General features: G+C 37.4%; 1 protein-coding gene across 2 annotated transcripts in view; it reads left to right on the forward strand.

The window, feature by feature from the left end:
• ESP4 (HEAT repeat-containing protein) overlaps window positions 1-12,296 on the forward strand; it is a 37,151-nt gene that overhangs the window by 21,539 nt on the left and 3,316 nt on the right. For both annotated transcript variants that reach the window (XM_077361550.1, XM_077361551.1), the window contains exons 13-23: window positions 2,679-2,726; window positions 2,820-2,960; window positions 6,986-7,150; window positions 7,314-7,376; window positions 7,729-7,836; window positions 7,925-8,008; window positions 8,108-8,155; window positions 9,510-9,584; window positions 11,287-11,382; window positions 11,453-11,533; window positions 11,622-11,693. In XM_077361550.1, the coding sequence (XP_077217665.1) occupies window positions 2,679-2,726; window positions 2,820-2,960; window positions 6,986-7,150; window positions 7,314-7,376; window positions 7,729-7,836; window positions 7,925-8,008; window positions 8,108-8,155; window positions 9,510-9,584; window positions 11,287-11,382; window positions 11,453-11,533; window positions 11,622-11,693 (981 nt within the window). The remainder of the gene's footprint in view (window positions 1-2,678; window positions 2,727-2,819; window positions 2,961-6,985; window positions 7,151-7,313; window positions 7,377-7,728; window positions 7,837-7,924; window positions 8,009-8,107; window positions 8,156-9,509; window positions 9,585-11,286; window positions 11,383-11,452; window positions 11,534-11,621; window positions 11,694-12,296) is intronic.

The raw sequence follows: 12,296 nt of genomic DNA on the forward strand, positions 1-12,296 counted from the left end.
TCAAGAAAGTAATAACTATGACTGGAAATGTGATCATGTGCAATGATGCAACCATATTTTTATTTTGTGTCCATCAATGAAATGTTAAACAGCATACCTTAGCTATTTCTTTCTTAACTGCAATATACGTTTCTGTAAATTTTTTTGTCTTGTGCTTTTTGTTTATTCATTTTCACCTGTTCTTTTTCACAACAAACATGCATGTAAGATGCTGTAGTGTTGCACACCTTTGGTGAGACAACTACTGGATAGCTTCTTTAACGTCATCATGAATCTTCAAGGATCAGTTTGGTCGCTCATAGTTACCTCGTAGAGTAGTTGTGAATTAAAACAAGTAGTCAACAAGGAGGAGACCAGCCAAATAGTCTCCTCGTAGTTACCTCGTAGAGTAGTGGTAAGTAGTGTTTGGTTGTCAACCTGATAGAGTAGTGGAGGGCGGGAGGGAGGTTGAAGAGGAGAAGAGAAAGTTAGAAAGAGCATTAAATGCTTAAATCCAAGACTATACTAGTAATTTGCTGGTATGCCATGTGGGCAGGGAAGGAGACAGGAGGAGACGACCCAAGTAGTCTCCTAGTAGTTTAAAATTCTACATGCAATCAACAGAGTATTTTGCTGATGTGGCAGCCAAACAGACATGAAATGATTTTTCGAAATCAAACTTGCTCTTGTACCGATTTGGTGCAAGTAAATTATCAAGAATCCACTAAAAGTAGAAAACTTGGTAGAAAATTGAATGGTCACAAACAATTCAATAGATCTTCACAAACAATGTTGGATAGAGAAAACGAGAATGCATTTGATGAGACCATGAACAGCTACAGGTAAAACCCAATGCCCAATAGGGAAAACTCATAACATTTCATTGAGAGAGAGAGAGAGGGGGAGAGGGAGAGGGAGAGGTTACCGCTCTAGTCTAATTCTAACCATTGGTGTTTCAGTCCTTAAATAAACCTAATTTTTATTTAATAACAACCAAAATAAAGTATCACGTTTTTATTGCATTGAGCCTACCAAAACCTACTTAAACTTTGCCAAAAAGAAATGAAAAGTACTATAAATTTCCATAAATCACAATGATCCACTTTGCTAAATTTTGGGACTAATGGAGCTCTCTATGGCTCACTACTGATGCTAGGATGATCTCTATATTCACCTCCAGCCTACTTTTGTATCTCAATCGATCCTTTTCTTCTTTGGAACAATCTTTTCTGAATTATAGGCATCTTCATGAACTTTGTTTTCATTACTCTTACATACAGTCTTATGCACAGATTTTCTGCCCCACACCCTTTTGGTTTTCACAGGTTGAGAATCTCCGCTTACACCAATCTCCCTCTAGCTAGCAGTTCATCATTTCCCTGGAGCGTCAGGCAACTCACTGGATACCTTCTTATACATTCCTAATGATTTTCTGCCCCACACCCTTAAGCTCTGTTCAGTTGACCAACTTTAGGCTGAAAGGAAATGGAAAAGGCGCCGTTTTCCGTATTTTTTGCAATTTCAAGCATTTTGTTGCTGCACTTTGGAAAAGGAGGAGTCTGACGTGGAATCTGTTGCGCCTAACGTGTAAGCCTGCTTTCCTCAACCCAAAATCCGTCTCCCACCATCGGATTTTATGAAAATCCTGTGGAATTTTGGTGTCATGACATTCAAAAATCGAAACCCAAAAAGTTCAACCCCCCATTTTCTCATGTCTCCATGTCAAAAACCTGATCTTCACTCCCTGGAAAAAACCCCAAGTTCTCATCTTCGTCTTCCTGGCAAAAACCCAAAAAGTCAACTTCTCTCTCTCTCTCTCTGCGATTCTGCAAAAAATGGCTGAATATGGATTCTGCACTTCTCTACCCCCCCCCCCCCTCTCTCCTTTCTCCCTCACCAGTGATATGCCAAAATAGGCTGAAAGCCCCTTCCATTATACATGGATAAGCTTTGATCAGATTAGGGTTTCTGTTAAAGGTGCTTGAAGAAAGGGTTTCTAGGGTCTGTTAATCTGATCTGTGAGGTACTTGAAGAAAGGAAGGATTTTTGCAGTGATTTTTTAGTTTTTGGTAGAGATTTTTGCATAGATTGTTTCCGATTTCTGGCTATGGAGGGTGGCAAAAATTTCTGTTAAGAGGATAACAAAAACGAAGAAAATAACTATTCATTTCCTTTTCGTTACAGCTAAACGCCCATTTTTTTTCTTTTTTCTCTTTCTTTTCCTTTTCTTTTTCATTTTTCCACGTCATTTTCTGGAGGTTCTGTCCCCGGAAAGCAACTGAACAGAGTCTTATGGACTGTTAGAATTTACTAGAAACACACTATCAGGTGAGCTATTGCATTTGAATAATATTCTCTGTCAGCCAGCAGCAGGCAACATTTAGTTGCACATCACACTGCTAATTAGACTTTACATGTGATGATTTTTTGTCACGGAGGCGGTAAAAGCATGAGGCTGTAAAAGCATAATACATATTTTTTTCAGTCTCCTCATTTTCCTTTTGTGTTGTGGGTTATCTGGAGAAAATTTCATCAGTGATAGTACATATCATGACCAAAATTCTGTCTGGGAGCTGGATGATACTTGCTCCATGAACAAAATTCTAATTGTTGATAACATGGGTGATTCAAAAGAGGGTAATCCTGAAAATATTCCAGGTCGGTAGTTTGATTGGGACTTCTTTCTCATCTTTTAACAGAGCGCAGTTCATCACTTGGAGGAAGTGCGGATGAAGGCAATACGTCTGGTAATCATGTGTGTAAATTTCTGTTTTTAACATTCTCATCTTTCACTTGCCATTGGCCATTTGTTATGTTATGCGAGTTATTGCTTTTTGCAGGTAGCGAACAAGCTATATCCTATGCCATGCCTTGCTAAGAAAATTGAAGAATTTGCCAATGAAATGCTACTCTCAGTAGTTAACACTTGTCAGGATATGGAGGGAATAGATGGTGAGGAATCAACTACTGTGGTGTCAAAGGTATTATTAACTTTAGCTTGGATGAACAAAATTAGTCCTGCATATTGTAGATATCTTACATCTTTCTGGCTTAGATTCTAACTCAACAAAATGAAGGCTTAAATTTTTCGGCCGGTGATATAGATTGAAGCTTTTGATAGTCGAAAAAAGTGATTAAATTTCAGCTAGTATGGTTAATTACCCTGAAGTGTAATAAACTAATAATCATGAGAAAATTACTCCAATTTCCACTAGAAACTAAGTGTGCATGCTATGAATATTGATTTCAGATAGGAAATATAGTTGTTGTGGTTATTCGATGTTGTCTAGGAAAGTGGTGTTATTGTTTATGTTTATCGATCTTCTGGGTGAATAACAATCATGAAATGGTCTTGAATAAGATCTAAAAAGTAAATGCTAATTGAAGAAAGCAGGGCATCGTTGAAATATAAGCAACTTCTTGTCATTTTGAAATTGGAATGTAATAGCCTTGACACTCACTTGCCTTATTGTTCTAAAGGAGAGTCTCATGTGAAGGTTGTGGTCTTGATTGCTAATGGTTACGATCACTGCTGTGGTCTTAGCTCGTAATGGTTGGTATTCTGATGATTCCGGTAATGGTTACGATTACTGCTGTGGTCTTAACTCCTAATGGTCGGTATTCTGATGATTCCGGCAATCACCTTTTTCCGTAGCAAACGGCAGTGGACTTTTACATTCTTGTTCTCTTGCAGAAGTGTTGTTCCTAGGGGATAGGTGTAGAGGAAGAGGGAAAAATCTAGGGTTTTACATACTACTGATTGAAGTATCAATCTGGTTTATTACGTGATATATGCTACTTCTTGGTCCTACTAGAAGCACACGAGTTCCAGGTTGTGTATATTTCAAATGACTGACTAATGCAATTTTGTTACAATCATGCACTCAAAATGCTCCATGGGGACCCCAATTTCTGAATAAGCTGAAGGTCAAAGAAGGTAACTTTCTGTATGTAACATGGCTGAAAATTGGTACATTTACTGTTAACGATACAAGAAATGCTTGCAAATTCGCTGCCTAAACGGCAGCTGTTTTGCGAAAATGTGATTTGTTCTCATTTTACTTTTCTTTATTTTTTTTGAAAAGCGACATATTCCATTAATAATGGATTAGCAGTCGGGACCAGTGGTCCCAGCATGCTATTACAATTAATCAGGAATCCCTAGGCATACCTAGGGCAGTACAGTGTAAATATATTGAGAAAAGTTTACACTAACCACAATGCTTGAATTCTTCCACCACATATTATAGAGAGGCTATTACTTCCATTTCATCCCGTTGAGCTCCAGCCTTCGCCAAAATATCTGCCACCTCATTCGCTGATCGTCTCCGATGTTCAATTCTCGGGGATAGCACTCGCATTAGGTCCAGTATTTCGGCCAAGAGTATTTCGGCCACTTGGTCTTGTAGCTTCCAGGGTCTCTTCGAGGAACCAGATGCCCAACCCACTGCATTAGTAGAATCCCCTTCAATAATCAATGGACTTTGATTATTCACAAGTGCCCACCGCAAACCAAATAGAAGGGCTCTGACTTCCGCTTCATTTGCATCGCAGATACCCACCGGCCCGGAGAATGTAGCAATTGTCGAGGAATCGGAATTTCTGAAGACCCAATACCCGCTTTCCCCAGATTACCTAGTGAGCACCCATCAAAATTAAATTTTAGCCATCCCGGTGGTGGTGGTACCCATATTGGTTTTGGTTTGGTTCTGATTGCCCTGTCCCAGATGACTACCCACCAATTTCCTACAAGATCATCAATTCCGTAGGTTAAGTGTTTCTTAGCTTTTGTGCAAGAAATCACTTCACTTTTAATATTCGCTGCTAACCGAGCTCGGGTTCTACTTTTTTCCACTAATATCCTCCTATTTCTTTCCTTCCAGAGGTTCCAGATTATAGCATAGGGGAAGGTCATCCATAGGTTTTTGCCAATCTCTCCAAATGGCCCCGCATGCCGGCCCAAAAACAAAGAGCTAATTGTTTGAGGGCATACCCAGGACATGCCAAAAGCCCCCACTACTTTTACCCATAAATGGTACGAGTATGGGCAATGTAGAAGGAGATGATCCAAAGATTCCTCATGATGTGTACAAAGAACGCACATACTTGCCAAGCTAAATTGTCTCCTTTTTAACCGGTCACAGGTATTTAATTTCCGATGAACAACTGTCCATCCAAAAGCGACCACCCTTGGAGGTGCTACTGATTTCCATATGCGACTGATTGGAGAGGACTGGTTGTCATTTAAGCTTAGGAAAAAAGATTTTGTTGTAAAGTCACCGTCAGGTGTCGGCATCCATATCCTCTCATCCTCATTAAATTGGGTACAGTACTTCGACTCCAGTAGTGAGAGAAGTCTCTGAAGATCAAGAATCTCCTCCTCTTTCAGGTTCCTCCTTAATCATATGTCCCAGAACCCTGCCTGATTGACCTTCACGCACCAGGTAGTCTGACACTGTTGCGTCCGGATTTACAGTAGTTCGGAATAATCTCGAAAATTCAGTGCTCAGAAGAGATTTCCCACACCAGAGATCTAGCCAGAATCTGACATTCAAACAGTTACCTACTTTTATCTGATTTGACGATTGAACGAATCTCTTACGAAGCATATAGACTTCCATGCTCCCGATCGTTTCCCTCCCATTGGTTTTTTACCATTCCAATCCCCCCATTCGGACCCATACTTTGCCTCGACTACTCGGTGCCAGAGTGCCGATTTCTCTAGTCCATATCTCCAAAGCCATTTATCAAGCAAGGATTTATCCCGTAGTCTGATTTTACCTAGCCCAATGCCTCCACTCTTCTTGGATTGGGTTACCTTCTCCCACTTGACCAGATGTCTTAGCTCCTTTGGTTCACCACCTCCATCCCACAGGAAATTCCTTTGAATTTGGTCTATTCGCAAAGCAACTTTAACCTGAATTCTAAACAGGGACATGGAAGTAAACTGGCATATTAGACAATGCCGCTTTGATTAGGGTGATTCTGCCCCCAAATGAGATGTATCTCCTTTTCCATATGGCCAGTTTCCTCTCAATCCTTTCCACCACTGGGTCCCATTGGGCAGGAGATGGAATTCGAAATCCTAAGGGGAGGCCCAGATATGACACCTGGAAGGAACCAGCACTGCAACCAATTGTGCTAGCAAGTCTCTGGATCTCCGCCGAATCCATATTTATACCCAAGAGCATGCTTTTGTTAAAATTAATTTTTAGACCCGAAGAAGCCTCAAACCACTTAAATATCTTCTTAATATTAGGAATAGATTGAGGACTATTCTGCAGAAATACCAGCGCTTGATCCAGCATGAAGGCCGTGAATAAGTCCCAAGTTACTTGCCTTAGATAACAAGAGACTAAGAGCTTCGACCACCATAATGAACAGGTATGGGGCAAGAGGGTCTCCCTGACGAATCCCCCTAGAAGCCTTAAAATATCCTTCAGGCGCACCATTGATGATTACTGAAAATGAGTCAAAGGATATGAGTGATTTTACCCACATCCTCCACCGTGGACTAAAACCCATTTTTCTTGGATGGAATCAAGGAAGTCCCACATGGTCATATGCTTTTTCGAGATCTATCTTGAGTAGTAATCTCTCCTGTCCACTCCTTCTGACCGAATCAATGATCTCGTTAGCAATTAGAACCCCATCTAGTATCTGTCTTGACTCAACAAATGCTCCTTGGAACAGGGAAATAATCCCATCCATGGTTATTTTCACCCTCCTCGCCAACAGTTTAGCGTTGATTTTTGCCACACTGTGCATTAAACTAATTGGGCGGAAGTCTTTAATCCCAATGACTCCTTTTTTCGGTATTAGGGCAATGAAAGTAGCTTTAGCAGCCTCGCTGATGATGCCCCTTTCTTTATCTTACAAACAAATTTATTAAGACAAAAAATTATCCAATGCAGAGATTGCCCAATAATCAAATTATGCCTGGATGCTTATTATAATGTTCTTTGTGAACTAAGGTCAACTGCTTATTTATGTTGTGATTTGTCAGGATACTTATTTGGAAAGGATTTCTAGTGGAGGGCAGGCATCAGTGAGTGCAATAACAAAAGAAGTTTCCTCTGATACTACTCAGTTATCTTCTGCCCAAAGTGTATTGTCCACTTCAATCGAGGCACAACGGTGCATGTCATTATATTTTGCCCTTTGCACGAAGGTACTGCATGATATTTTTGCTCCCTTTTTATTTACAATTTGAAGCTTCATGTTGTTCAATTTGGTTGCTTGTTTGTGTAGCCATGATTTGTCATATCTTATTCTAGTGAGATTGGTAGTATGCTTTTTCTTCATTTGATGTATTATTCTACATCTGTCTTCAGAAGCATTCCCTTCTCCGGCATATTTTTACAATCTACAAAGGCATACCAAAGGCTGCAAAGCAGGTTTGGTTAAAAAATACTCATCCTTTCCGTTCCTACTAAATATCTTACTCGATTATCACCATGGATTTAAATTTCGGGCTTACAGCCGAAATCCCGATATATGGGAAATCCGGTTTAAAAAAAGAATTAAATAATTATTTCAGCCAAAACTTCGTAAAAATATTATTTAAAAAAAAAAAATTGAATTTCTTGAAATTTCTGCCGAAATATGGGAAATCCGAAAAGCAAAATTTTGGTTTCGCTCCCAACCGAAATCCGAAATCTCGGTCCAACGAAATTTAAAACTATGATTATCACAATAAGTTGTGAACTTTCTGCAATAAATCCGTTTCTAATCCCTTATATTGTGCAGGCAGTTCATCGCCATATCCCAATATTAGTTCGCACAATAGGTTCTTCATCTGAACTGCTTGGCATTATTTCAGATCCACCAACGGGAAGCGAGAGCCTTCTAATGCAGGTTTTGATAATCAAATCTGTTCTATTTCACTCTTACTGCCGTCAAGACAAAACTAAATGCAGTATCACTTATCTTTCCATTGGAACAGGTTTTACATACATTAACAGATGGGACAGTTCCTTCACCAGAACTAATATTTACTGTTAGAATGTTATATGATTCAAAACTAAAGGTGGAGCTCATTATCTTTCTTGTTGAAACAAGTGCTGTATAAAAAAAAGGTTTAGCCCTTATATATATGTGTGTGTTTGTGGATTTGTCTTCTTTGCAGGATGTGGAGATTCTCATTCCAATATTATCATCTCTGCCAAAAGATGAGGTTTCTTCATTTACTATTTTTGTACTTTTATTTCTGTTGCAAAATATCCACTTGCACAAGCATACATCATGTGTATTTATGTATGTCATAAATTCGTCATGTATGTATCTATTTATGTCATTGGCATTATTGCCTCCATTGTTACAGATGATGGATGCTGCACTGTAAGGTTCTTTTGTCATCTTTACTTATCATAAATGCAGTTATACACATTATTTGTAATGTACATAGGAAAATTAAGATTGATATATCAATCATTGTGATATATCAGTCCTTATACATTATTTATTATCATATTTAGTATGGAGATTTTTTGGTATAACATTCTTGAATATTCCCAGATTTCTCTTCTCTGTGTTACATTCATTTGTATCAGACCCTGTTATCTTTTTCACATATTCCTGTTTGTAATCTTAAAAAGGATGAGAGGTTTGAATCGGACAGCAGGGGGTAAGGGATTAATTCACTCTTTTGATTTAGACTAAAATTCATCAATTTTCTACATTTGTTTGAAGCTTCATATGTGGGCCTTTACAATTTTTATCTGTGACCCTGTATGCTATTCTTTTTAAAAGGGAAGAAGAGTCCCTAAAAGTGCTCAATTTATTGTGAAAAGATTGGCTGACCTCACTTTAGAATACTTTATGGTGAATATTGTGAAATTCTTCTACATTTTCGGCCTGTGTCACAGGAGTTTCACTCACTGCCTGCGCTGCCATCTTCAAATTGTTCTCTTTTTAAAATTTACTTGTACAAGCACGTGACAGTGAGCAGACCTCACTAAAGTACTTATGGTGAATATTTGTTGCACAAAATCCCATTTTGTTTTCTCTCGATCTGTGAAATCTGAAAACTGTTATTCCAGAAAATCCCATATGTGCTCTCTTGCTTTTGTTCCTATTCATTTTTCAGCATGTTAATATACGCAAACTCTAGATGCTCATTTATAGAATATTAAAATGTTCCTAACTGACCTTGGCTTTCTTCAAACTGGTCTTGAGACCAAGCCATTAAGTAACAACATATGCATCATTGGTTTGAGCTTATTTTGTATTGAAATTTATTTTCTTGATTGTCTTTATTTAGAGGAAAGGTCGACTACCATAATTATGCAAAAATCATGTGTTATGCTCAAACTCATAACATTTCTCTGCAACAATTTCACCAGCCTGTGTTCTTCGAAATGAATACTGAAGTTCCAGTGCCAACAATGGTTGGTTCTCGCAGTTTATTTGTTAACAGAAGGCCGGGTTGTTTGGTTGCATTCATCTTCTAATATTTGAATTATTTTTATGTTCTGTTTATGATCAATCTCAGCTTTTCCTCATGTATGTTTTCATGGCTATTTCATTAGGTCTTACGGATTTTCCCAAAGCTCGTTAATCTTCCACTGGATAAGTTCCAAGCTGCAATTGCTCGAATGTTGCAGGTATCTGTACTTACTTTTTTTTTTTATAACCTATAGCTACAAGGTGAAAGTTAATGTAAGGCAAAGGAGTCTCTCTCTCTCTCTCTCTCTCTCTCTATATATATATATATATATATATATATATATATATATATATATATATATATATATATATATATGTTCTTCACTCCGCATTTTGTTTCTCTCTTCTCCATTTCTTCTTCCTTCACTCACTTAACATAAAACATCAAGCATCGCGTGTTTCTTACTTTCTTTTAGGCTTCTTTTCCTCTCAACTTTCTCCAAAGAGGAGTTATTTGATAGTAGGCAATACATTGGGTGGTAGGCTCATTCACATTGCTTCAAAAAATGACAACTACATTTTCTGGCACATACTACTAGTTATATGTAGAGGAATATAACCTTATGTTGTAATTTTCATATGAAATTATTACCTATAGTAATACATGCATATTGGAGATAGGAGTGGGGGACGGAAGTGATGAGTATGTCTTTCGCTGTAATTTTGTTGTGATTGTATGATTGCTATTACAATAACGTATGCATATTGATAACGCATGCATATTGTAGACATGGTTTTAAATTTCCCCGAAACTATCGAAATGTTCCCATTTCTATCTCCAGTGAAACAAAATCTACATGATTTGCTTTCACGACATTATTTCCTCAAAATTTTGACCGAAATTCTCGAAATTCAACCGAATTGGTCGGAACGACAAAAAATGGAAAATTGTTATTATTTGCATTTCATTTCATGTATGTAGAGAATGATATTTGGTAACATCATTAAACTGCATAACAAAGTAACCGTACCTTATGCATGTGATGTCAGATTGGCATGGGATCAATAATACCTCGTAACCCTATGTGGTATTGAAATAGAGTTGGGATCCTTAGAGGCGAGACTAGTCATTGTACTTTCTTATACTTCATTACATTGGTCTTCTTTATTGACTTTACTGTTCTAAACAATCGCGACAACGCATGTCATTAGGTGTTCGATGTGATTAAGCCATTATGGATGGTTTTGTTTCTTATGTGATGCTTTTTATTCTTTAAGTATGTATTTGTGCTTATTCTAGCATTTCTCAAAGTTTCATCATAAAATTTCATCATTTGCATATTTTTTTAATGATTAAAAAAATCATCATTTGCATATGTTTCCATACGTTTCAGTGATTTTACAATATTTCCACCGAAACCGAAATGTTTCCATTTCCGTACCAACCAAAACCGAAACCGAAATTTAAAACCTTGATTGTTGATAGGACTATCATAGAAGTGATAAGAGTATGTGTTATGCTTTGATTGTATGATTGCTATTACAGTAACTTATGCATATTTTAGATAGGACTATCATAGAAGTAGGGAAGAGGAGAGAGATAGAGTGATTCTTGGACAAGAAGAGAGGGTTTTGGGGGATTACAATAACTTTCAATAATATTTATTTAAGTATTTCCATCCTGCTTTTACTTTGGCATTGCTTCATCTTGATTACTAACAGTTGCTAGTGTTTAGATAGTCAGCTAGTGTTGGTTTTTATCTGCTGTGCAGAAGCTTTCCCTGTACTCAGCTGGTGTTGGTTTTTTTTCTTCTTAGTGCCTAAGGCCAGCATTTAATTATCAAGTTCACTAAGAAATTTTTATATCTTATTATTAATCATGTTGCCTTTGATAATCTTATTGAAAATATTGTTTTTCAGGGATCTTCTCAGAGTGGCCCTGCCCTTACTCCAGCAGAAGTTTTAATCGCTATTCATGGGATAGATCCTGAGAAAGATGGAATACCCTTAAAAAAGGCACGTATATTCATTTTATTGATCAATCTTCTTTAACCAGAGTGGCTAAGTAACCAATATTTGTACACAGGTCACAGATGCATGCTCTTCTTGCTTTGAGCAACGGCAAGTATTTACCCAACAAGTTTTGGCAAAGGTCTTAAATCAATTAGTATGTATCCCTTGAAACTGTATCTTTTCTATTCTCAATTTTTCTAGTTATGAGAGATCATTATTATTGATAAAAATCTTGTTTACAGGTTGAACAGATTCCTCTCCCCTTACTGTTCATGCGTACTGTCATACAGGCAATTGGTGCTTTTCCAGCCCTGGTGAGCATTTAGAAGGAACTTTTATTGCTGCAGTTTAGGACATTGCTGATTGGAAATATTCTGAATCTGTAGCTGAAAAATTATGGGAAATGATTTCAGCACAAACATGTTTTGATAACATGCGCTCATGTATCCCGTCTTTTAGTATTTAAAGAGCTGTAAAAGGGTTATTATGGTTCCCAAAAAGCACCTAATAGACAATTAAATACTACAAGACAAGAAACATGAGCGCATGTATCTAAATATAGTTGCACTGAAATCATTTCCTAAAATTATCTATACTTTACTAATTTATATTTTATGTCAATTGTTAACTTAGTTGCAAGCATGGTTTTAAATTTCGGCCGAAATACCAAAATTTCGGATTTCGGCTGGGACCGAAACCACATGAGGGCATGTATCAAAATATAGTTGTGCTGAAATCATTTCCCAAAATTATCTATGCTTTACTAATTTATATTTTATGTCAATTGTTAACGTAGGTGCAAGCATTGTTTTAATTTTCAGCCGAAATACCTAAATTTCGGAGAAATGTAATGAAATTTGGATTTTTTTTACCGAATTTCGGCTGCAATTTTGGTATTTCGGCCAAAAATTCAGTTT

Source organism: Tasmannia lanceolata, unplaced genomic scaffold (assembly GCF_043159265.1).
Source record: "Tasmannia lanceolata isolate RefF3 unplaced genomic scaffold, GAP_Taslan_0.1 ptg000018l, whole genome shotgun sequence".
In the NCBI taxonomy this organism is placed as follows: Eukaryota; Viridiplantae; Streptophyta; class Magnoliopsida; order Canellales; family Winteraceae; genus Tasmannia; species Tasmannia lanceolata.